At 53.1% G+C, this 26,311-nt stretch overlaps 1 protein-coding gene across 14 annotated transcripts in view; it reads left to right on the forward strand.

Annotated features, from left to right (window-relative positions):
- Positions 1 to 26,311, forward strand: part of NFASC (neurofascin) — a 687,691-nt gene that overhangs the window by 304,209 nt on the left and 357,171 nt on the right. For all 14 annotated transcript variants that reach the window (XM_069633119.1, XM_069633129.1, XM_069633127.1 and 11 more), the window contains exon 3: positions 14,497 to 14,651. In XM_069633119.1, coding sequence (XP_069489220.1) covers positions 14,579 to 14,651 — 73 coding nt within the window. In that variant the 5' untranslated portion in view covers positions 14,497 to 14,578. The remainder of the gene's footprint in view (positions 1 to 14,496; positions 14,652 to 26,311) is intronic.

Genomic DNA, 26,311 nt, shown 5'->3' on the forward strand with positions numbered 1-26,311 from the left:
TGCATGAGAAGAGACTTGAGCACAGAAGGCCCTCATATAGAGGAAAGGGGCTTTGAACATGTGCCAGAGAAGCCCAGGAGTGTGATGTGCTCAAGAGTTCCGCCTTGTCCCATGCTAAAAACGTGGGGAAGGGAGACCCTGGCCATAACATCCTGACTTTGTGAACACTTGTTTCTTTTCTTGTGAACATTATCCCACACCATTTTCTAGCATAGCGGTAAGGATTGGCAATAGGTTTTCTTAGTATAGGCCCTTTTTTGTTTGACTAGCCTCCACTAAGACTGTATTATTATTATTTGATGGTCGTAGCTTGCTCCTATCTTAGATTTAGCTTTAGATTAGGCATTTATATCACACATTTTACAGTTTAATAAACACCCTTGAACTGTGATCACTTGTGTCTGTCTTAATTTGATGCCATGGCTTTCTTACAAACCACAGTCTCAAGCAGTGAGCTAGGACCTTTCAGCAGACATGCCAGGTGGTAGCAGTCCTGCCCAGCCAGACTGCAACTACAGGCTCAAGCAGTGAGCTAAGACCTTCCAGCAGGCAGGCCGGGGGGTAGCAGTCAGACCCATCCAGACTGCAACCACAGGCTCAAGCAGTGAGCTAAGACCTTCCAGCAGACATGCCAGGGGTTAGCAGTCCTGTCCAGCCAGACTGCAACTACAGGCTCAAGCAGTGAGCTAGGACCTTCCAGCAGACATGCCAGGGGGTAGCAGTCCTGCCCAGCCAGGGTCAAGCAGTGAGCTAGGACCTTCCAGCACACATGCCAGGGGGTAGCAGACCTGCCCAGCCACACTGCAACCACAGGCTCAAGCAGTGAGCTACGATCTTCCAGCAGGCAGGTCGGGGTAGCAGTCAGACCCATCCAGACTGCAACCACAGGCTCAAGCAGTGAGCTTGGACCTTCCAGCAGACAGGCTGGGGGGTAGCAGTCCTACCCATCCAAACTGCAACCACAGATTCAAGCAGTGAGCTAGGACATTCCAACAGACATACCAGGGGGTAGCATTTAGACCCATCCAGACTGCAACCAGAAGCTCAAGCAGTGAGCTAGGACATTCCAGCAGACATGCTGGGGGGTAGCAGTCCTACCCAGCCAGAGTGCAACCACAGGCACAAGCAGTGAGCTAGGACCTTCCAGCAGACATGCCAGGGGGTAGCAGTCGTACCCATCCAGACTGCAACCAGAGGCTCAAGCAGTGAGCTAGGACCTTCCAGCAGACATGCAAGGGGGTAGCAGTCGTACCCATCCAGACTGCAACCAGAGGCTCAAGCAGTGAGCTAGGACCTTCCAGCAGACATGCCAGGGGGTAGCAGTCAGACCCATCCAGACTGAAACCAGAGGCTCAAGCAGTGAGCTAGGACCTTCCAGCAGACATGAGCGGGGGTAGCAGTCAGACCTATCCAGACTGCAACCAGAGGCTCCAGCAGTGAGCTAGGACCTTCCAGCAGGCAGGTCGGGGGGTAGCAGTCCTACCCATCCAAACTGCAACCACAGGCTCAGCCAGTAAGCTAGGACATTCCAACAGACATGCCAGGGGGTAGCATTTAGACCCATCCAGACTGCAACCAGAAGCTCAAGCAGTGAGCTAGGACATTGCAGCAGACATGCCAGGGGGTAGCAGTCCTACCCATCCAGACTGCAACCAGAGGCTCAAGCAGTGAGCTACGACCTTCCAGCAGACAGGCCGGGGGGTAGCAGTCCTACCCATCCAGACTGCAGCCAGAGGCTCAAGCAGTTAGCTAGGACATTCCAGCAGACATGCCAGGGGGTAGCAGTTAGACCCATCCAGACTGCAACCACAGGCTCAAGCAGTGAGCTAGGACCTTCCAGCAGACATGAGCGGGGGGTTGCAGTCAGACCTATCCAGACTGAAACCAGAGGCTCAAGCAGTGAGCTAGGACCTTCCAACAGACAGGCTAGGGGGGTAGCAGTCAGACCCATCCAGACTGCAACCAGAGGCTCAAGCAGTGAGCTAGGACCTTCCAGCAGACAGGCTAGGGGGTAGCAGTCAGACCCATCCAGACTGCAACCAGAGAGGCTCAAGCAGCGAGCAAGGACCTTCCAGCAGACAGGCTAGGGGGGTAGCAGTCAGACCCATCTAGACTGCAACCAGAGGCTCAAGCAATGAGCTAGGACCTTCCAGCAGACATGCCAGGGGGTAGCAGTCAGACCCATCCAAACTGCAACCACAGGCTCAAGCAGTGAGCTAGGACCTTCCAGCAGACATGAGCGGGGGGTAGCAGTCAGACCTATCCAGACTGCAACCAGAGGCTCAAGCAGTGAGCTAGGACCTTCCAACAGACAGGCTAGGGGGGTAGCAGTCAGACCCATCTAGACTGCAACCAGAGGCTCAAGCAGTGAGCTAGGACCTTTCAGCAGACATGCCCGGGGGGTAGCAGTCAGACCCATCCAGACTGCAACCAGAGAGGCTCAGGCAGTGAGCTAGGACCTTCCAGCAGACATGCCAGGGGGTAGCAGTCCTGTCCAGCCAGGCTACAACCAGAGGCTCAAGCAGTGAGCTAGGATCTTCCAGCAGACAGGCTAGGGGGGTAGCAGTCAGACCCATCTAGACTGCAACCAGAGGCTCAAGCAGTGAGCTAGGACCTTCCCGCAGACAGGCTAGGGGGTAGCAGTCAGACCTATCCAGACTGCAATCAGAGGCTCAAGCAGTGAGCTAGGACCTTCCAGCAGACAGGCTAGGGGGTAGCAGTCAGACCCATCTAGACTGCAACCAGAGGCTCAAGCAATGAGCTAGGACCTTCCAGCAGACATGCCCGGGGGGTAGCAGCCAGACCCATCCAGACTGCAACCAGAGAGTTTCAAGCCGTGAGCTAGGACCTTCCAGCAGACAGGCCGGGGGTAGCAGTCAGACCCATCCAGACTGCAACCAGAGGCTCAAGCAGTGAGCTAGGACCTTCCAGCAGACAGGCCGGGGGTAGCAGTCAGACCCATCCAGGCTGCAACCAGAGGCTCAAGCTGTTAGCTAGGACCTTCCAGCAGACATGCCAGGGGGTAGCGGTCCTGCCCAGCAAGGCGTCAACCAGAGGCTCAAGCAGTGAGCTAGGACCTTCCAGCAGCCAGGCTAGGGGGGTAGCAGTCAGACCCATCTAGACTGCAACCACAGGCTCAAGCAGTGAGCTAGGACCTTCCAGCAGACATGAGCGAGGGGTAGCAGTCAGACCCATCTAGACTGCAACCAGAAGCTCAAGCAGTGAGCTAGGACCTTCCCACAGACAGGCTAGGGGGGTAGCAGTCAGACCTATCCAGACTGCAACCAGAGGCTCAAGCAGTGAGCTAGGACCTCCCAGCAGACAGGCTAGGGGGGTAGCAGTCAGACCCATCTAGACTGCAACCAGAGGCTCAAGCAGTGAGCTAGGACCTTCCCGCAGACAGGCTAGGGGGGTAGCAGTCAGACCTATCCAGACTGCAACCAGAGGCTCAAGCAGTGAGCTAGGACCTTCCAGCAGACATGCCCGGGGGGTAGCAGCCAGACCATCCAGACTGCAACCAGAGAGGCTCAAGCAGTGAGCTAGGACCTTCCAGCAGACAGGCCGGGGGTAGCAGTCAGACCCATCCAGGCTGCAACCAGAGGCTCAAGCTGTTAGCTAGGACCTTCCAGCAGACATGCCAGGGGGTAGCGGTCCTGCCCAGCAAGGCGTCAACCAGAGGCTCAAGCAGTGAGCTAGGACCTTCCAGCAGCCAGGCTAGGGGGGTAGCAGTCAGACCCATCTAGACTCCAACCACAGGCTCAAGCAGTGAGCTAGGACCTTCCAGCAGACATGAGCGAGGGGTAGCAGTCAGACCCATCTAGACTGCAACCAGAGGCTCAAGCAGTGAGCTAGGACCTTCCAGCAGACATGCCCGGGGGGTAGCAGTCAGACCCATCCAGACTCCAACCAGAGAGGCTCAAGCAGTGAGCAAGGACCTTCCAGCAGACATGCCCCGGGGGTTAGCAGTCAGACCCATCCAGACTGCAACCACAGGCTCAAGCAGTGAGCTAGGACCTTCCAGCAGACATGCCCGGGGGTAGCAGTCAGACCCATCCAGACTGCAACCAGAGGCTCAAGCAGTGAGCTGGGACCTTCCAGCAGACAGGCTAGGGGGGTAGCAGTCAGACCCATCCAGACTGCAACCAGAGAGGCTCAAGCAGTGAGCAAGGACCTTCCAGCAGTCAGGCTAGGGGGGTAGCAGTCAGACCCATCTAGACTGCAACCAGAGGCTCAAGCAATGAGCTAGGACCTTCCAGCAGACATGCTGGGGAGCTGTGGTGGGGGATTAGCAACCCTACCCAGCCAGACTGCAACCACAGTTTCAAGCAGAGAGGTAGGACCTTCCAGCAGACAGACTGGGGGGGGGTAGCAGTCCTGTCCAGCCAGATTGCAACCACAGGCGCAAGCAGTGAGCTAGGACCTTCCAGCAGACATGCCAGGGGGTAGCAGTCCTACCCATCCAGACTGCAACCAGAGGCTCAAGCAGTGAGCTAGGACCTTCCAGCAGACAGGCCAGGGGGTAGCAGTCCTACCCATCCAGACTGCAGCCAGAGGCTCAAGCAGTGAGCTAGGACATTCCAGCAGACATGCCAGGGGGTAGCAGTCAGACCCATCCAGACTGCAACCAGAGGCTCAAGCAGTGAGCTAGGACCTTCCAGCAGACAGGCTAGGGGGTAGCAGTCAGACCCATCCAGACTGCAACCAGAGAGGCTCAAGCAGCGAGCAAGGACCTTCCAGCAGACAGGCTAGAGGGGTAGCAGTCAGACCCATCTAGACTGCAACCACAGGCTCAAGCAGTGAGCTAGGACCTTCCAGCAGGCATGAGCGGGGGGTAGCAGTCAGACCTATCCAGACTGCAACCAGAGGCTCAAGCAGTGAGCTAGGACCTTCCAACAGACAGGCTAGGGGGGTAGCAGTCAGACCCATCTAGACTGCAACCAGAGGCTCAAGCAGTGAGCTAGGACCTTTCAGCAGACATGCCCGGGGGGTAGCAGTCAGACCCATCCAGACTGCAACCAGAGAGGCTCAGGCAGTGAGCTAGGGCCTTCCAGCAGACAGGCCGGGGGTAGCAGTCAGACCCATCCAGGCCCCAACCAGAGGCTCAAGCAGTGAGCTAGGACCTTCCAGCAGACATGCCAGGGGGTAGCAGTCCTGTCCAGCCAGGCTACAACCAGAGGCTCAAGCAGTGAGCTAGGATCTTCCAGCAGATAGGCTAGGGGGGTAGCAGTCAGACCCATCTAGACTGCAACCAGAGGCTCAATCAGTGAGCTAGGACCTTCCCGCAGACAGGCTAGGGGGGTAGCAGTCAGATCTATCCAGACTGCAACCAGAGGCTCAAGCAGTGAGCTAGGACCTTCCAGCAGTCAGACCCATCCAGACTGCAACCAGAGGCTCAAGCAGTGAGCTAGGACCTTCCAGCAGACAGGCCGGGGGTAGCAGTCAGACCCATCCAGACTGCAACCAGAGGCTCAAGCAGTGAGCTAGGACCTTCCAGCAGACAGGCCGGGGGTAGCAGTCAGACCCATCCAGGCTGCAACCAGAGGCTCAAGCAGTGAGCTAGGACCTTCCAGCTGCCAGGCTAGGGGGGTAGCAGTCAGACCCATCTAGACTGCAACCACAGGCTCAAGCAGCGAGCTAGGACCTTCCAGCAGACATGAGCGAGGGGTAGCAGTCAGACCCATCTAGACTGCAACCAGAGGCTCAAGCAGCGAGCTAGGACCTTCCAGCAGACATGCCCGGGGGGTAGCAGTCAGACCCATCCAGACTGCAACCAGAGGCTCAAGCAGTGAGCAAGGACCTTCCCGCAGACATGCCCCGGGGGTTAGCAGTCAGACCCATCCAGACTGCAACCACAGACTCAAGCAGTGAGCTAGGACCTTCCAGCAGACATGCCCGGGGGGTAGCAGTCAGACCCATCCAGACTGCAACCAGAGGCTCAAGCAGTGAGCTAGGACCTTCCAGTAGACAGGCTAGGGGGTAGCAGTCAGACCCATCCAGACTGCAACCAGAGAGGCTTAAGCAGTGAGCAAGGACCTTCCAGCAGACAGGCTAGGGGGGTAGCAGTCAGACCCATCTAGACTGCAACCAGAGGCTCAAGCAATGAGCTAGGATCTTCCAGCAGACAGGCCGGGGGTAGCAGTTCTACCCATCCAGACTGCAGCCAGAGGCTCAAGCAGTGAGGTAGGACCTTCCAGCAGACAGACTGGGGGGGGGGTAGCAGTTCTGTCCAGCCAGACTGCAACTACAGGCTCAAGCAGTGAGCTAGGACATTCCAGCAGACAGGCTGGGGGTAGCAGTCAAACCCCGGCTAATTCCTCAGTCTTTCTCTCTTCTTTCCCATTACATTGGAACACTCTTCCTCTTCGTCCCTCTCCTCATTTCCTCCCTTCTTAATTTGTCTTGCTCATTCTTTGATTCCAGCTGCTGATTCCATGTAAATGTTACCGCTTATTTGTTTTTCGTACAGCACTCCATTCATACAGTGCAACGTCGCTGCGCTATGGCTGGCTGGACACAGCGTGGTTATTAGAAATATTCAGCCCAAATGTGCGAGGGAGGGATTATTTCCAGGGTGGAGTGGAATTCTCGAATACCTTGATAACTGCAGTGGCGCTAGAGTTGGGAAGACAATACAAGGCACAAAGCCGAGGGTTGGAAAGCTAGCAGGGCTCTCCTCCATTAAAGGGGGGCGTCTCTGGATTGAAAGCAGCAGTGATGAGCGGCTCAAGGGCTGTGAAGAGTTTAAGGGCGACCACCGAGAAAGCGGAACCAAGGTGTACAGAATTAGTGGCGTGGCTCCTTGCAACGCCATACGTGGAACAGGCTGTTTAGATGTTGCTGCACGCCTCAGTAAGATGTGCTTTTACCATCTGTGCATAAGAGAAGTTTGCTTTTAGAAGAGGCCAGCCCTATACCAAGTCTTTGCTGATCAGACACGTGCTTGTTGCTGTCATCCGCCCTGTTTAAATAGGAATACGTGCGAGACTTACTGATTTAGACTTAAATGGAGTCCTTGCCAGCTTGGTAATCACGGCAAGACAGACGTGTAAACCTTTATACACGCCTGGAATCCCGTGTGTGGCACTGCGGGGGCTGCCGCCAGGCATAACACAGGCCTTTGTGATCTCCCTGGGTTCCCCTTTCAGAATCACATACTAACCACTGGTGGTCGGCTCCAAGCCTCCATAAATGACAGCTGTCATGTCCTTTCATGCCCCCAGGAGGGCAGCTGAGCGCTGGAGAACACACTTTAAAAAGTCCTGTTTCAGAAAATGCACGGCCGAACGCGTCTGCAGGCAGATGTGTCTGTAGTCTCTACAGGAACAGGTGTGTGTGCACAATTGTTGTGGGGATCACACGAGATCATTCAAAAGTTTTGAGGACCCCCTAAGCACCCTTGGGTGTTTATGATGTCAAGTAGCCGACCCTTACCTTGGAATCCAGTTTATGTCTGGATGCCTCCAGGAGGCCTGTCTACTGACTAGGTGGTGAAGCTTGTCTATTGGCCGGGAGGATAGCTCAGCGGCAACGCACTCGCCTTGGAAACAAGATATGCCAAGCAACACAGGTTCAATCCCCAGACCCGCACTTAGAAACCTCTGGGTATTAAGCACGTTATAAATGACCAATTGCAATATGTGCCAAAACCTTGGGGTTACCAGCAGCATGCCAGCTGAAATCTTCCCCCAAAGCACCGAAGTAAGGGGACGAGCTGTCCAGACTGGCTCCAGCGTGTCTATGCTGGTAGCCCCACCCCACATAAGGGGCTGGGACTTTCTGACTTACTTTTCTGAAGATGAATGCTAGTGCAGCCGCCCTAGGACTGGGCCTCCCTCACGTGAGGGAGGCAGAGAGGCGTTGCCCTCTAGAGCAGGGTGTCCCTGGAGGGGCAGACTGGCCTTTGAAGCTCAGGATTTCCTGGCGGCCTCCCCATTGGTGTTGGAACTGTAGGAGTGGTCCCCTAATCACCTAAAACCCAAAGTGCGCCCACCACTTAAGAAGCGAGTGCACGTTTTGTGTGTAAAGAAAGTTTATTGTACAATCCTCCGACGCTGTAGAGTCAAACTAATGTGAGTCTCACCGAACCACATACATTGACACATTATATGCACTTTTGCAACAGTTCAAACACTCACATATATTTTATTACAATCCACTGCTACATGTGATTGGACAAGACCTATACAAAAGAAATCCAATCTTGCTCCAATTCTCCCATTCTCATTGGCCGCGATAATCTTAACTGCCATCTTCAGGTCATATTCATAGCAGACCCCTTTTTAGGATTCGTCCATGGCAGGTCATGACATCATACGGTTACAAATTCACACACAAATATAATTCATTACAAGTCCCAGCTGGTCTGAGACCTCTTAAGCCTAAATGTAATTTGCACATGATTTGCATAAATGCATCAAACATGAGGAAGAGCAGAATAACCTGGTTCCCTTTGCACTTTCGATTGTCATCTCACCCCCCCTGCACCCCACACCACCCGACTTTACTGGCGTCCCGATGATTACCATTTCAGCACGCTTGGCACATCCTGAGAGAATCGAATCCCAGGGAGTATCGGTCACTCTGGCCTCGAGACTCACTTCACCACATGTTTATAGTTGGTCAAAGCAAATGGCCAGACCCCTCTGCAAGCTCCCATGCACTTAAAAGCGATTACATCTGCCTTCTGTGAACTACCAGGCCGTAAACACCTGGCTGGTTTGTTGGCTGACCATCAGCTTGGTTAATCATTACTTCTCTGGCCTCTGAAACCCTGCAAAACCAGTTGTTCCTAGACGCTGAGAATTCACCTTGCAAACTCCTGGCTGAAGAGTTTTTATATATTTATACATAAGAGTACACTACATGTAGATTTATGAAGGTCTCTAATTATGTATCTCAGTGTGCATGCATGTTTAATAACTGTTGTCTCTTCTTCACAATGAGTCCTTCATGACAGGCCGCATCTTCGCATGCGCATTATAAAACGCGTCACCAGCTTCTAGGCCCTTCATCGCACACCATATCTGGATTGTGTTTATACTTCATTTGGCGATTTTGGCATTTATCTTTGTATGCGCATGCAAATCTAATATGTATCAACTTGAACACAAAGTAACACTTGAAGTAACGCATCCCATTCACATTTAACTACACTGGATACATATGAAATTGCAACATTGCTCCCATTTCGCTGCACCCCCAGTCACAAATATGGCTGTCTCTCTTGTCCCTTGTGTCACTGCCCGGCCTTCCTACAGAATTATGCCAATAAATGTGAAATTGCTCCGTAGGGTGCCTACGAGCAGAATTGCAGTGTGGCACCTAGCGGCAAACTCATACCATGGCAAAACTACATTGGGACACCTAAGAGAACATTCTGGAGCGACACCCAGTAGCAGAATCCTAGTGACACACCTCAAAGTAGAACTTCAGTGGGAAACACAGGAGCAAAGGGTAACGCAGTGAGCCGGTTAGTCAGGGCACGTATAGTGCGGCATAAAGGCCAGTGCAATGCATGCATAGTTATGACGCGGGGACAGAAGGCCTCACAGGGCAAGACGCACACTCTGCTCCCTGTGCGCCTCTGCTGGCCTCTGCAGACCGCTCCACTTTCACGTTCTCCCTTCCCTACTGTCCTAGCTGTCTCCCTGCCTCTCTCTCACACACAGTTGCATTGTACACAGTGTGCAACAAGGAGCACGGAACTGGCCCAGGAAGAAAGGGGCCTGGCTGCAGATCAGCCAGGGGTCTGCACCTCTTCAGAAGGTTTGGCCTAGAACAGCTACGGTCTCTCACTTGACTCTGCTAGCTGGATCTGATGGGGGATGCAGTGCAGACCAGCTGCAGAGCCCGAGACATGAAAAGCACCTTCCTTAGAAGGTTGCTTGGCACTAGGCTAAAAACCTTACTCTAACTTGCTCAGGTGCAGAGTTCATTGGGAATGCTGGGCCTTTTGCCTGTCAATGATTTACCCAGCAGGCAAGGAAAGGCGATTGGGGCAGGCGCCGAAGCACTGGTCCTTTCTCCTAGAAGTCTCCAGCTGGCATTGAATCCCTGAGGGCGGGGGTCACAGCCACGTGCCGAAAGATGAGTCCAGGCCCCCTTCTCTCTTGCTGCTGAGGCAGCGTTCTAACTTCAGTTTCAGAATGTCGCTGAAACCCTGCACAGGGGTCTTCATGAGATGTGGAGCAGGAAGGATAAAAAGTGGAGTTGCAGAGTCCTCGAAATGTCCCACAGCGTTCCTCGGTTTAAAACTTAGCTGCAGCTGCAGGAGGTGCAATGAAGAAAAGGGACTGGGGAGGAGGGTGGAGACCCTTGTGGGAGGGCAAAAGGGGCACTACCCCGGCCCCCACCATGTATTGGGGCCCCACAGAGTTTCCTGATCTAAAGAATCTGGTTCCCATAGTTTACCAAACTTAAACAACACATGTCAGCATATTTGATGGTGTGCTGCCGAGGCTTTAAACCTGTTACCTGTCGGTTATTGACAAGTACATTCTGCTTTGATCAATTCATCCTGCTATGCTTTTTGTGTTCACTGGGGTATACACAGCTTCTGTGTTCCCTATGTCACAGCTCCTGTAGCATTTCCACCTTTCTGTGGGAATTACATTTATCATGTGCAATAGCCAAAGTTGAAATGCATATTGAGTGTCGCAATTGTTCCGAAGACAGCTTTGTGTTAAGCAGAGAGCTGTGCTCATATGCAAGATTATAATACCAAATTCCAGCAAGGTCGACTCTGCCTTTCCTATGTCTGAAGTTGATAAACCTACATCTATATTTACTTTGTTTTAAACCACAATTGGTGCTGTTATCAGCAATGTTCCTGCATCAGATAGCGGTTGGTATTAAAACTAGCATAGCATAAGCATGGTGAAGGTCTAGAAATTGGTTTGTTCAGATGGGGAGTTGTAAACCTTAGGCAGCCGCCTCCAATGATGATCATAAAAGTTAGTCCGAGATGTGATTAAGTATCCAAATCAATGACTGTGGGGCCAAAACATGCACACTTGCATCCTGGCTTTGCCAGCAGACGGCACAGTGATCCTGGGCAAATCGTCTTATATGACTGACATTATTGTGCTGTCTTCTGTAAGTAAGATGTGCCTTCTCGCATGCTGGAGGCATTGGTTAGTCCCTTACCTAATGTTTCTTTTTGTGTGGGCCATTTGAGTGGAAGGGGTTCTAGACAGAGGAGAGAGGACCAGATATCGCAGCATATGTTAAGATCTGCTCATTTGACACAAAAACGTTTTTCTTTTTTTTCTGCATGTTTACAATTTTACAATCATGTGTTACATGCATATTTACAGCTTTAAAATAATAAAGAGAAACTCGCATGAAATCTTTTAAGATCACATCAATTAGTCTTCTGGTAGGTGTATACTTCGCTTGGTGATGGAGACAATGAAGCTAGAATCGTTCCCATTTTGACTAATACACTTCTATAACATTTTGTTATAACAAGTCAGATCTATAAAATGGGATTAGTTTAGTCCATGGAAAGAACTGGAAAGGGACATGGTGAAGTGCATACATTGCAGAGTGGGCAAAATCCCAGCTTGACCGCTTAACCGATGTGTGATCCTGGGAATTTAATTTAATCTGCTATTGCCTAACCTGTCAAAATTGCCAGTCCCTAAACCTTTCAAAATGGTCTCCCTTCAGAGTGATGTTGTTCTCAAGGCATGATCTTCAAAAATGACTTCACTCATGGTTTCACAATAATAGCGAGCATTGGCTTATTGCACGCTACAGACACTTGTGTATTTGCTCTCTAATGGAAACACTACTTGAAAACAATGTACCTCCTATCATTTCAGTCCGTCTGGATACGGACCCCTTCCTGGTAGCTTCCAATCTTCATCGACTTTCTATGTTTGTGTAGTGTTCTCCTCGCTTCCAATTGGCCTCTGCATGTCCATGTTTGCATTAGTCATCCATGTATTCTGGATTGTGTGCACCTTTTTCATAGGATCTGTGTCCTGCATTCATACCATGGCCAGTGTACCTCCCTCCTGGCTGCTACCGCTGAAGTGTCCTGTAGCTCTGCTGGAACACAGGTGCCCTGGTCGTGCACGGCTAATGTTGCCCTTGAAATGCTCCGTGTTTATTAGTCTGATTACAGCAAGAATGAAGAGAGTAAGGAGACAGAATTGGAGTAGGCATGTTTATTTTTATTATTTTATAGCTGTGAGGCAGCATATCAAACTATGCATCTTGATTGCGACGAGGGGGCTGACCAGATATTGTGGATCTCTTCATTCCTTTGGGTCGGTGGAGGTGGGCCCCACAAGTGTTCACAATGGCCCTGAAGGAGGGGCTTGGGGCTGGCTATCCACTTACACTGTCATCGCTTCCTAATGGTCTCTCTGGCCCTTGCTAGGGGCGCATCTCTCACTGGAAGGCTCTGCCCATGAGACCAGTGTGCGCTTTCTTCATGCCCGGTGATCGTGCGCTTTCTTCATGCCCGGTGATCGTGCGCTTTCTTCATGCCCGGTGATCGTGCCCTGGTCCTATGTGGCATGAATGCCCGATGGGGCCTGCCGCTGTGTGGGAGAATAGATTTGCCACTTACCCGCACGGCATGGGGGAGGCGAAGGGGTGATATCTTGGCTATTGAGGGTTGCTGGCTGCTGTCCCATGTGGCCCTGAAACAATGCTGCTGCTGGCAGCGGGCGGCGCGGCTTAAAATGCTGTATGTGGCCCTCTGCCCCAGGTCAGCGGAGGCGCACCTGGGACAGAGGGCCCAGATAAGGGGCACCTTGGGCGAAGGACCAGGAGTGGGGTACCGGGGGTAGAGGACCAGAAGAGGGACACCTGCAGCAGAGGGCTAGTAGAAAGACCGGCCCTCTGCTCCAGTGGCCCTTCTCCTGCTCTTCTGTCCCTGGTGCCCCATATCTGACCCAGGTGCCCCTCTCCCGGCCCTTTGACCCAGGTCTCCCTCCACGCCAGGTGCCCCTCTTCTGACCTCTTACCGGGGTGCCCCTCCTCTGGCCCTCTGACCCAGGTGCCCCTCCTCTGACCCTCTGCCCCAGTGGCCCTTCTCCTGCTCTTCTGTCCCTGGTGCCCCATATCTGACCCAGGTGCCCCTCCTCTGACCTCTTCTGGTACTCTTCCCCCGGCGCCCCTTTGCTGATCCTCCATCCCAGGTGCCCCTCCTCTGCCACTCTGCCCCAGGTGCCCCTCTTCTGGCCCCCCTCCACACCAGGTGCCCCTCCTCGGGCCCTCTGCCCCAGGTGCCCCTCCTTTGCCACACTTCCCTGGTGCCCCTCCATGCCAGGTGCCCCTCTGGCCCTCTGTCCGAGGTGCCCCTCCACGCCAGGTGCCCCTCCTCTGTCCTCTGCCCCAGGTGCCCCTCCACCGCAGCTGCTCCTCTTCTGCCCCCCCCCACGCCAGGTGCCCCTCCGCCCCAGGTGCCCCTCCGCCCCAGGTGCCCCTCTGCCCCTGGTGCCCCTCCACCGCAGCCGCCCCTCTTCTGGCCCCCTCCACGACAGGTGCCCCTCCTCGGGCCCTCTGCCCCTCCTTTGCCACACTTCCCAGGTGTCCCTCTGCCCTAGGTGCCCCTCCACCGCAGCCGCCCCTCTTCTGGCCCCCCTCCACGCCAGGTGCCCCTCCTCGGGCCCTCTGCCCCTCTTTTGCCACATTTCCCAGGTGCCCCTCCACGCCAGGTGCCCCTCTGCCCCTGGTGCCCCTCCACCGCAGCCACCCCTCTTCTGGTCCCCCTCCACGTCAGGTGCCCCTCCTCTGTCCCCTGCCCCTGGTGCCCCTGCACACTAGGCACTTCTCCTGGTCCTCTGCCCGAGGTGCCCCTATTCTGATACTCTCATGTCTCTCTACCCCGGGTGCCTTCTTCTTGCCATCTGCCCCCGGGTACCATTTTCTGCCCCTGTGCCCCAGGTGCCCCTGCCCTGCCACTCTTCCCGACTTACCCCTCCACGCCAGGTGCCCCTCCAACCACTTTCACTTCCAGCAGGAGGTTTCACTGCCCGAGCGGGCACCCTGATGAAGTGTGTTATATCCTGATGAGCCTGTTTGGGGGAGGCGGGGGGGGAGTTGGTCATTGGGTTAGCGCCCCACTTAGTTTGGGCAAGGCCGCCGGGCCTCCCCAGGGGAGGCCAGGTAACTGTTGCCACATGGCAGCAGGCCCACCCGGAGAGGGGCAGCAGCCTCCCCCCACCAGGGCCAGCTCCCCTCTCCTCCAACTAATAAGGGAGACAGCAGTCTCTGGCGCTTCAAAGCGCAGGAAGGGTAAGGTAATAAAAAAACCACCTCACCCTTCCACAAAGACCAATGGGCGCATTGCACCCAGGGGCAGCAGAACAGCCAGGCAGGGAAAGTACTTGACCAATGTTGTGGTGTGATTTTCTTGGGGAGGGCAAGGGCCGTGAGGCATGATGCATGCACTCCAACACAACACATGTAAATTTGCCTGCATATGGGCCCAGCAGTTACCTGTCTGCTTAATTAACAAGTGCCTCGTTTCTTTGGCAGCTGCTGGCTGGATCCAGGCGCTGTACTCGTCGGCAGGGAGAACAGCTGAGCCCCAGGGGCGGTCTGCTGCGGGCTGGCAGTGATGGCGCGCACAGGGGTCGCGCTCCTCTTCTGTCTGTACCATCTCATCGCCGCACTCGAGGTGCCCCTGGACCGTAAGTTACCGCCCCCTACTGTCCAGCCAGAGCGCTGCATGTTATTTCAATGTCTGCAATGAGTATCTGTCCATGTAAAGATTATTGAGTCAATGACGGCCGCCTTTGTTTAAAATTGCATCCCTTTAACCGTTTACATCCTCTTGTAGGATTCCTAATGACTCCCTATTGTAACCCCATTACCCAGCAGAGAGGCCCTCCGCGACAGCCCATTCTATCCCTCCCTCTCACTCCAGAGTCCCTGCGTGTCTCCTAGCATGTCCATCTTTCTCCAGCGAGGCCCTGCGTGACTCCTCATTCTACCCCTCTTTCCCGGCAGAGAGCCCCTCCGCGACAGCCCATTCTATCCCTCCCTCTCACCAGAGAGGCCCCGCGTGACTCCTTGCCTATCCCTCTTCCCCAGAGAGGCCCTGCGTGACTCCTCATTCTACCCCTCTTTCCAGGCAGAGAGCCCCTCCACGACAGCCCATTCTATCCCTCCCTCTCACCAGAGAGGCCCTGCGTGACTCCTAGCCTATCCCTCTTCCCCAGAGAGGCCCTGCGTGACTCCTTGCCTATCCTTCTTCCCCAGGGAGGCCCTGTGTGACTCTTCATTCTATCCCTCTCTCACAACAGAGAGGCCCCGTGTACCTGCCCATCCTAGCCCTCTCTCTCCCAGCAGATAGGCCCTGGGTTTCCTTCCCTTACTAAAGCTCGGTGTACCGGACCACCCTTTCCCTCGCTTGCAGCAGAGGGGCCCTGGGTACCTGCCCATCTTATCCATATCTCCAGAAGAGAACCTTGGGCACCTGCCCATTCTATTCCTCTCTCAGCAGAGAGGCCATGGGTGCCTGCCCATCATACCCCTCTCCCAGCAGAGAGGCCCAGTGTACCAGCCCATCCTATCCCCCTCTCCCAGCAGAGAGGCTTAGGGTACCTGGCCATCCTATCCCCCTCTCCCAGTAGAGAAGCCCAGTGTACCTGCCCATCCTTTCCCCCTCTCCCAGCAGAGAGGCTTAGTGTACATGCCCATCCTATCCCTCTCTCCCAGCAGAGAGGCCCGGTGTACCTGCCCATCTAAACCCTCCCTCCCAGTAGAGAGGCCCGGTGTACCTGCCCATCCTATCCCTCTCTCCCAACAGAGAGGCTCAGTGTACCTGCCCATCCTATCCCCCTCTCCCAGTAGAGAGGCCCAGTGTACCTGCCCATCCTATCCCCCTCTCCCAGCAGAGAGGCTTAGGGTACCTGGCCATCCTATCCCCCTCTCCCAGTAGAGAAGCCCAGTGTACCTGCCCATCCTTTCCCCCTCTCCCAGCAGAGAGGCTTAGTGTACATGCCCATCCTATCCCTCTCTCCCAGCAGAGAGGCCCGGTGTACCTGCCCATCTAAACCCTCCCTCCCAGTAGAGAGGCCCGGTGTACCTGCCCATCCTATCCCTCTCTCCCAGCAGAGAGGCTTATTTTACCTGGCTATCCTATCCCCCTCTCCCAGTAGAGAGGCCCAGTGTACCAGCCCATCCTATCCCCCTCTCCCAGCAGAGAGGCTTAGGGTACCTGGCCATCCTATCCCCCTCTCCCAGTAGAGAAGCCCAGTGTACCTGCCCATCCTTTCCCCCTCTCCCAGCAGAGAGGCCCAGTGTACCTGCCCATCCTATCCCTCTCTCCCAGCAGAGAGGCCCGGTGTACCTGCCCATCTAAACCCTCCCTCCCAGTAGAGAGGCCCGGTGTACCTGCCCATCCTATCCCTCTCTCCCAGCAGAGAGGCCCGGTGTACCTGCCCATCTAAACCCTCCCTCCCAGTAGAGAGGCTTAGGGTACCTGCCCATCCTATCCCTTTCTCCCAACAGAGAGGCTCAGTGTACCTGCCCATCCTATCCCCCTCTCCCAGTAGAGAGGCCCAGTGTACCTGCCCATCCTATCCCTCTCGGCCAGCAGAGAGGCCCTGGCTGCCTGCCCATCTAAACCCTTTCTCCCAGCAGAGAGGGAAGGTGTACATGCCATCCTATCTCTTTCCTGGAGCCTTTTCAGATCTTCCCACGGCAGCTGGATGTTCTCTGCCCCTCCAGTAAAGACAGTAAAGCAGTGGTTGTTGGCCAAGTTCCTCAGAATCACTTTTTAAAAACTGAGCTATTGGCAGAGTCCGGCTTTAAAAAACACCTGGCTTTTATGAAATACATTCTCAAATAACACAGAAGGAGCAAGGCCGCCGCAACAATGGTTCACTAGGACAGTGCCAACACTTGTATAGGATGACCCCCCCCTGAGAAAAACATACACTCCTACGGGGCACTTTTGTAAAAAGCATAAAAAATTAGAATCTTTATCCTTCTTTTATTTATACGCGGGGTACCACACGTGGCCGTAAACCCGCCCTCCTGAGCTCCGCCCCGCCGTCATCCTTCAGTCCTTTTCTCAGCATGGTTGGGGCTGGACGCACTAGCATCATCGGATATTTTTATTTTTATTCCCTTTGTCCTTCCTTCCTGCTCCGGTTCCATGGTCATCGAGCGTCTGGGAGTCGTGTCCTGTTCTTCATGCGAATGTCGCTTCGCGAGGGCGGATCCCCACTCTCTTTGCTTGGAGTGTCTAAGCCCAGAGCATCGCTGGGATTCGTGCTTCTACTGCGACTCCCTCTCTGCCCGGGCACTCCAACATCATCTTTTGTGGGAGGAAGTGTTTCAGGGCATTCCTACACCTCATTTCCAGCTTTTCATCGATGAAAAGAAGAAAAGCCCAGTAAGTTCTTACTTTTTAGGGTGCCCCGGCCAGGGGACTCCTTCCAGGGGCCTTCCAGGTCTGGGAGAAGCTCATGTAGCTCTGTCACCAGGGGTTCCCCTGAGGTGCCTGAAGGGCCTAATAGGCGCACCGGAGTGTTCTCCGAGGGTTCCTGCAGCAGACCTGCCGAAACCGAACACCATTCCGAGGTTCACCATTTGGGTGCTAAGGTTCAGCCCAGTTCTTCTGTGGCTCTGGATACCGCAGTTTGCCCTGAGGTCTCCATTTCTGGAGCTTTCCACACTGATACCGGGGAACGTCCTGAGGTCTGAGATTCTGGAGCTTTTCACACCGAGTCACGGCTCAAGGCCCCTCTTGAGGGAGCTATACGTCCCGGGATAAAACCTGAGGTTCCTCCTCTTGGGGCTAAAGTCAGCACCGAAAGAACCTAGAGATCCTCTTTGAAGGTCTTGTCGGTGAGGTACGTCCCTCAACCATCCCACGCTCATGGCCATGGTGGTACCGGTTCAGTTGAGGGGGCAAAGAGGGCGGTCACGGACCATAACCCCTCCAGTATCGGCTCTGCCGAGGTTCCTTCACTGGAGGCTAATTCTGGGGCAATTTCTAAGATGTCCAGTAAACATCCGAGACCTCCCAGCACCTTGTGTCAAGGCTAAGGTGTTAAGTCCCCTGAATACCCTGAGGAGACAATTGCCTCATCTCCACATGTGACTCAGTTCTCCTCAGGTGTCAACAAAATGGCGGCCTATCCTCGATGGTCCACGGTGGCCGTTTTGGATACCTCTCTTACACCAACGTTCACGACGTCTGGTGCTGGGAGCATTCCTTTTGGGGCTGAGCAGCCTTTTCCACGCTATGTGGACAACAAAAACCTGTCCCGCCCATCTTTCAACTGGCATGCTCGGGCACTGCTGCCTCATACTGTCTCGCTCCCTCATGCTTCCGCATCACTGATTTATGTGGATCCGGCCGGTGGTGGACCCTCCTGGCAACCATCCTCCTTGTGTACATGGGGATATGCCTCTCACGAGCGGCCTCTGCCTGTTCCAGCACCAAAACCTTCGGCTGAGGATGCGTTTTTTGGGAAGTTTCAGATGCTCATGCACTCTGACCCTAGGAAGGCGTATTTCAAAGGTTTTTTCAGGGAAATGTACCCTGAACCTCCTGTTCTGCCGTCTGCCCCGGCTGTTCCTACGCATGCCCCGGTGGTGCCACCTCCTTCACTGCTTCCTGTCAGACTTCGTACGCCACTCCCTCTTCTGCCCCTGTTGTCCCCTATAGAAAAGACACCGGCAGAACGGGGTAACACTTTAAAACCTGAGGCAGTGCACGTGGCGGACTACGCTTCTGTTCCTGCTTTGCTAGATGAACCTCAAACGGAGAGCATTGCATGACCGGGTCCTGGATATGTTGGCCCTCCTTGATATTCCAGTACCTGAGGCCCCCACTCCTTAGGAGGGGGTGCTTTCTGAAGCCTTTACCCGTTCACCTCTGGAGCGCACGGCCTGTTCCTCCTGTAGGACAAGGACATCTTGGCTGAGGCCCGTAAGGTCTGGGATAAACCCCATACCGGTCTGCACCTCAACAAGAGGATCGACGCTCAATACAAGCTTCACACCTCTGCAGAGATAGCCTTATCTAGTTGTCCCCTCCTTTCCTCAATGTTGGTGGCAGCGGCCATCCTTCAGTCCAAGCCGGCCTCTGCATCTTCAACGGCAGTGGCCCAAAACCTATCAAAAGAGGATAAGCTCCTGGACGCTTTGGGAAAGAAAGTCTTCGCCAATTCAGCGCTCCAACTTCGTTAAGATAACACTGAGCTCATCCTGGCGGCAGCTAATCTGAGGCTGTGGAAGAGCTAGCCAATTTCCAGGAGTGTATTCCTGTGGATAGGCTAGACGACTTTAAAGCCGGTTTGTCAGATGCCAGAGTGTTGGCACAGGATCTACTGGAAGCTCCGGCACACCATGTAGATACCTCGGCTCGAGGCCTTATGCTTGGGGTTGACACCTCCCGAAGTTGAGGTCCACGGTGGCCCTCGCAACAAAGTTCTCAAAGGAAGTGCAAGACAAAGTACTGGACCTTCCTTTGATGGCCAGGAATTGTTTCATTATTTTACAGACGAGGAACTCACAATGACAAAAGAGAGTACCCAAACCGCCAAATCTTTATTGGTCCTGGCGAAAGCTCCAGCTAAGGCCCCTTATACACAGAGGTCAGGGTCCCAGACTCGATCTTTCTCTGGATTCAGGGAGTTTCAGGATCGCTGTGCGCACCGTACTGAAGCTCTGGTTGGCGGGCCCTGTCGAAAGCAACAACGGCAAGGTAATGGGTTTTTCTCTCGCCCATCAGCCTCCTCTCCAGGGACAGCTAGTCTCCCTGCCGATCTAAATGATATATCTGGTTGGTCGCACGAGACTCCGGTGGGAGGATGAATTTCATCTCATCTGGAGGTGTGGCAGACCATCACCGAAGACTGGTGGGTTTTGTCCATCGCTCGGGCAGGCTTTCACTTGCCCCTCCCCCATACCCCATCCTTCAATCCTCCCTTCCAGCAGATCGGGTCACCCTCCCTCAGAGCTGAGGTACAGAAACTTGTAGACCTCAGAGCGGTGGTCTAGAAGGGGAGGGCTTCTACTCCTGTCTGTTCAGTGCCCAAACCCAACCAGGCTGGCCTGCGCACTATCCTCGATCTTTCCCAGTTCAATCTTTCTCTTCCCCAAGAGACATTCAAGAGGATCACGCCTTGCCAAATAAAGTCCTATCTTCAGAAGAGCGACTGTCTCAGTGTGGTGGACCTTCAGGACGCATACATGCACATCCTGATATGGAGGCCACATCGGAAATATCTGCGGTTCTCGCTGGGACAGGAACATTTCCAGTTCTGCATGCTCCCCTTTGGTCTCAGCTCAGCGCTACGTGTCTTTACGAAGATGATGTCGGTCAACTTGCGGAAATCTTCCATGACAGTCTCTCAAGACCTGATTTTCCTGGGTTTCCGTTGGAATACGGTCAGTATCAAAGTGTTCCTAACGACAGACAGAATTGCGGACCTATCAGCCACATGTCAGCTCTTCCTCCAGTCTTCGCACATGACGGCTTGGTGGTTCCAGAGACTTCTGGGCCTCATGGCTTCTTGCGAGCTAGCCCTTCCTCTTGCACGTCTGAAGATGAGACGTACTCAGTTGGCTCTTCGGAGCACTTGGTCTCAGGCTTCGGACCCAGATTCCAAGATAATCCCAGTTCCGTCCTGCATGACAGCATATTTACAATGGTGGTCTTCGACCGACAACCTTCGGACACTTCTGGACAGGCGGGTTCATATCAATTATCTGGAACTCCTGGTTGTTTTTCTGGCGCTCAAAGCCTTTCAACTGTCCATCACGAACAAGGTAGACCGTATTCGCACAGACAATTCTGTGGCGATGTTTTACATCAACAAGCAGGGTGGCACCAAGTCGCCTCTCCTTGTGGACCTAGCCATACAGATTTGGGAATGGGCCATCCAGCACAACATCTGGCTCTTGGCTGTACAAATTCCGGGTCACATCAATATAACTGCAGACTCACTCAGCCGCTAGTTACGAATGGGAGTTGAACGCAGATGGTCTCTCCGACATTTTTCACCAATGGGGCACTCCAGAAGTGGACCTCTTTGCAATGTTTATAAAACAGGAAACTTCCTCTGTATGCATCCAGAGAAGGCCTCGGGGCGTCCTCTCTGGGAGACGCTCTAAAGATTCCATGGGACAACATGAAGGCTTATGCCTTTCCTCTACTGCCTCTGATTCATCGGAAAATCTGCAAGCTCAGGAATGCATTGAATTGCACTCTCCTCCTCATAGCTCCTTGGTGGCCAGCCAGATTCTGGTTTCGGAACTTCATCATCTGTCGATTCTTCCTCCGATCAGATTGCCGTTCATTCCTGACCTGCTTCACCAGTGCGATCACCAGATATGGCATCCCTCCCCACATTCGTTCAGCTTGGCATCCTGGTGCCTGAATTCAGACCTTTAGCACAGTTTAATTGGTCCGAGGACAACATGCGCATTATTCAACCGGCCAGAAAACCTTCTACAAGGGCTCAATATAGGAGCAAATGGCTCCCTTTTTGCCACTTGTGCTTAGCTAAACAGCTTGATCCCAGGCATGCTACTGTTCACACTGTTCTATCATTCGTGTCTCACCACGCAGCTTCGGGCATTCTTGTCTTGCAGGACATACTTAACTGCCATTGTGGCCTACCTGTCCACTGACAGCTGTTCCTTTTCCTTGACGAATCCGGTCATTAAAAGGCATTTTGTTTCTTTTTCCACCAGTGCGCACTCCTCATCCCAAATGGGATTTGAATGTGGTCCTCACCGCGTTATGTCATAAACCATTTGAACATATGACCACTAACAAGCTCAAATACCTTTCTTGGAGGGTCGCTTTTCTGATCGCAGTGCCATTGGCGAGGCATGTAAGCGAGCTCCAAGCTCTTTGAGTGGAACATCTGTTCCTCACTTTCCATAAGGATACGGTTGTGCTCCGCACTCATCCTTCTTTACGGCCTAAGGTGGTTACCGATTCATTTGAACCAATCGATCTCCTTACCTGTGTTTTTTCCTAAACCGGCATCTGATTCCAAGAGAGTCTTACACAACTTGGATGTCAGGCGAGCCCTGAAGTTTTATCTCGACAGAACGCGTGAACTCAGGGGCTCCTCACAACTCTGTCACATTCTGGGACCTGAAAGGGAAACCGGCTTCCAAGGCAACTATCTACGATGGATTGCCGCCTGCATTTCAGAAGACTATACCATTCAGGGCCTTCAACCCCCGAAGGGCATTCATGGCCATCTTGTAAGAGGCAAAGCGGCTGCTATTGCTTTCCAAAAGTATGGTCCTTGGGAAACCATTGCAAAGGCGGCTATGTGGTTTCGCCATTAGCTTTTTGTAAGCATTATTGCTTGGACCTGATCTCCAGGGCTCATGCCCAGTTTGGCCAGGCTGTTCTTAAGAACTTGTTCCAGTAGGTTTTTTTTTCTCCATCCACCCGAACTAACTGTGGTGTGTGCTCACCGTACTGACTAACTTACTCCTAGTCCATAGATCCCTTTCCACCCTACGCCGGCTGTCGCCTCTAAAAAGTATCCTCTATTATTGCTTAATTGGTCTCAGACCTCACGGCGGACTTCAGTAGTAAGAAGCCTGCACTAGTGTTTTGATACGCTGAAACGGACGCATCACTTCCTACTTTAGCACAGTCACGTGTACCATCATGTGACGCGCTGGGAGAAGGAGAGATTGCGAAGCTCCGTACGCCAAGACAATACAACAGTAGATGACTGTACTTGAATAGAGATCACCCCAATATCAGGCAACCATGAGTTTAGTAGTTATAGGATCTGGACATTAACTAGAAATGGGAAGGACTTACATAGTGTCTCACGTACGAGTTACTGAATATTGCCCGTTATTACAGGACAGCTGGAATGTGAAGTACAGGGAATGTACTCGTAGAGGATCTTGGAGGATTATTGATATACATTGAACTACAACCTACCAGCCCATCATTGCCTAGATATCTGCCTGTGACCACAGGTAGGGAATGGGCACTGTTACTTCGACACAGTCTTCAAAGTGAATGGTCGTAGAACGGTTTTTACTAAATCTTGTTTCACTTCCCCTGTGACTTAGGTTTACTTGACACTGGTTCTTGCATACCAGGTCAAAGGTATGTGCAATTTGACAATATCTTGATGACAGGGTGAGAGGTGTTGCCTTTTGGAACATAGAGGAACACCACTATAGGGCTTTGATAGTAGCTGAATACTCGATCACAAGGTGGGATCGCTAATCTCGGGGTAACTTGATAGCATACTGGAAGGGCACTGGTACTTTAAGAACAAGATGGTAGTCACTATGAATGCTGGCAGTAGAGACAGCTATAGGGTGAAGGCACCCCTGTCATGGTTTACTAACACTATGTCTGTGACCTAAACTGTATAATCCATGAAAGTATGGGTCTGATATGAATCCCTCTTTATATATGTTGTTTCAGAAATTGTTTTGCTCCTGAAGAAGGGGTCCACCCCCCCAAAACTCGTTGAGCCAGAGGAACAAAGACTCCACATTAAGGAGAATTTGTCTTGTTTGAATCAAATTTTCTGTAGAATATTCTTTGTATTTTTTGGTTTAAATTTGCAAAGTTCCTCCAGATGAGGAGTATTTGTTTAATTGTCACTGAATACATTGAAGCATATTTATATGTGAAAATGTGTATTTTGATTTTGATTCATTACACTAATTAAAAAGCAATAACTGTTTAGTAATATTGTTGACTGTATGTACAGTTATAAATGAGTGCAGGGGACGAGAGTGTCTTATATTATAGATACTTTGTATTTATTGTATATTGTGTAGATCTTGTGTCAGGGTCTGTAGTCCTCCCCTGCACCCAGAGTTTGAATTTAATGGACCTAGGGACTTTAAGTGAAAATAATCTCGAAAAAGGTGTGCATGCATGCATGCATTAACAAAGTAGCTGATGCCCAGTTTGGCCAGGCTGTTCGTAAGAACTTGTTCCAGTAGAGTTTCTTTTTTCATCCACCGAGCTAACTGTGGTGCGTGCTTGGGAATCTCCCACAAGTATGGAGGAAAGGGGACGGGGCGTAGGAGTATAACAAAGTTACTCACCATATTGACTACCTTACTCCTAGTCCATAGTCGCCTTTCCTTCATACGCCCGCCGTCCCCTCTAAAAAGTATCCTCTATTATTGCTTAATTGGTCTCAGACCTGGCTATATAAAAGGACCGAAGGGCGATGCGCGGGGCGGAGCTAAGGAGGGCGGAGTTACGGCCGCGTGCTGTACCCTGCGTAAAAATAAAAAGACAAAAATTCTAATTTTTGATGCTCTTTACAAAAGTGCTCTGGTCCCGTCCTGAAGGACGGAATGTCCCACAAGTATGGAGGAAAGGGGACTATGGACTAGGAGTAAGGTAGGCACTATGGTGAGTAACTTTTTTATTGTTGGTGAGCCGACCCCCTCGTCCAAATGTCAGAACTGTCTATATTTTCTATTAAAAGCCGTCCCTGTCCTCCGTGTTTAAAGAGCCTGCCACCTGCCTGCACATCCTTCAATCGCTCTGCTCTAGAGCCTCTTCTGGGGCCAAGCCTTTAGACCCAACTCCCGCCTTGTGGGAACTTCTGCCACCTTGTGGTAGGGTCTGCAAACACTTAGGCAAGCACTGGGTCTTCTGAATACTACATTTCCATGTTTTCAATGGCACAGCTGCTGCTGTATTTATTTTTGATACTGACTGTTTCCTTGTTAATGCGTGCCATACTCATACGCCCGTCCCCTTTCCTCCATCCTTGTGGGCGTCCCCCAACATGGGTACGGCACTGAAACCTTTGGCAGCGAAAAATGGGAATGCCCATTAAATTTAGTGTAGCAGGCGGGGGCGCAGCCTCAGGCGTGTGGGTACGCCCTGCCATGGCCCCACCCACCGGCCCCTCAACTCAGTCCCTTTTTCCACCCGGACGGTGTCGGACCTGGCAGCCAGTGCAGAGACCTTTTTAGCTTTCTGCTTGCTTTTTACAATTCTTATTTCACTTCCCTGCGGTGCCTCACCTCCCCGGCGCATGTCGGCTGCAGTAGGATTCATGAGATGTGCCTCTTGCAACCGCTCGTTCCTGGGCTCTGACCACCATGCACTCTGTCTTGAGTGTTTGGGGCCCGATCACCGCTGCGACTCATGTGCAGCCTCCAGCACTCTCGCTCACAGGGCATTGAAGAATTGTTTGTCATGGTGGAGGGAGATCTTCCACTGTTTTCCTCCACCCAACCTTAGGGACTTTGTCTCCGGGACCTCTTGACAAGGGGCCTCATCAGGAGTCTGGCGGTATCCCGGCAGTAATACTGCTGGGATGCCGCCAGTGCAAATAGCGTTACCACTACTCGGTAGCGGTACAACAGTGAGTTCCCATTCCGCATTGGATCCTTTGGACCCAATGGGATTGGGGGGCACTATTACCGCTGGCGGTAACTGAACCAACGGTAATAGCACAGAAAACAGGCGGTAAGGGGATATTTTTACCTCCAGAAAAAAGCTGGAGGTAAAACTCCCACTTACTGCCTGACTCATGATTGGGCCAACCCTTAAATGTGGCGGTAATAGAGTTACCGCTGCATTTAAGGGCCAACTCATGATGAGGCCCAAGGTAGGCCCTCTGTTCAGCACAGTGCCTGTAAGGCTACCGGCTCTCAAGCCAAGGGGCTCTTCTGTGCGGTCCGGGAACAGACCTGAGGCCTTCCAGGCTACCGGCTCCCAAACTGAGGGGCTCAGTGGCCCTACCTGGCTGTCCCCCGAAGGACGATCAGGTTTGTCCTCTTCTTCTATCTCGGGGGGTAAGGGATCATTGAGTGCCACCTCCAAGAAACGTTCCCAGGGTAGATCCAGCACGGCTACCAGCACAAGTGCTGAGGGCTCTCAGCCTACCGGAGCTCGCATCGAGGCCGGCATCCAGGGCGTTATGCCTACCAGCTGTCCGGCTGAGGGCTCAGTGCCTTGCAGAGGTATCTCTGAGGTCGACGCCTCTGCTTCGTGTGCAAGACCCCAGCTGTATCCTCTCATGTCTGAAGCCTCTCTTGGTTCAGGGCCTTCACATGCTCCCTCCCAGGGCGTAGCGCAGGGTTTCAAAATGGCGGAGCAGCACGTGTCAGAGCCTGCCAGGCAGGTGCCCATCTTGTATCCGCTCAGGGCCTGCAAGTGCTTTCGCCCATCAAGTGGGTTTTTCAGGATGATTCCAGCCCCCTTCCCTCTGGAAGCAGCAGCGGATCCTAAGGAGCAGGGTTTTGGTGTCCTCAGGGGTACATCTACCCATCACAGCCGTACTGCTACATGCACCACGCACTTCAGCGCTTTGACCAGCAGCGGAGGCCCAGTTCCTCGGAGGGCAGG

The sequence above is a fragment of the Ambystoma mexicanum genome, chromosome 13, assembly GCF_040938575.1.
Source record: "Ambystoma mexicanum isolate Mex_15411 chromosome 13, UKY_AmexF1_1, whole genome shotgun sequence".
NCBI classification, from domain to species: Eukaryota; Metazoa; Chordata; class Amphibia; order Caudata; family Ambystomatidae; genus Ambystoma; species Ambystoma mexicanum.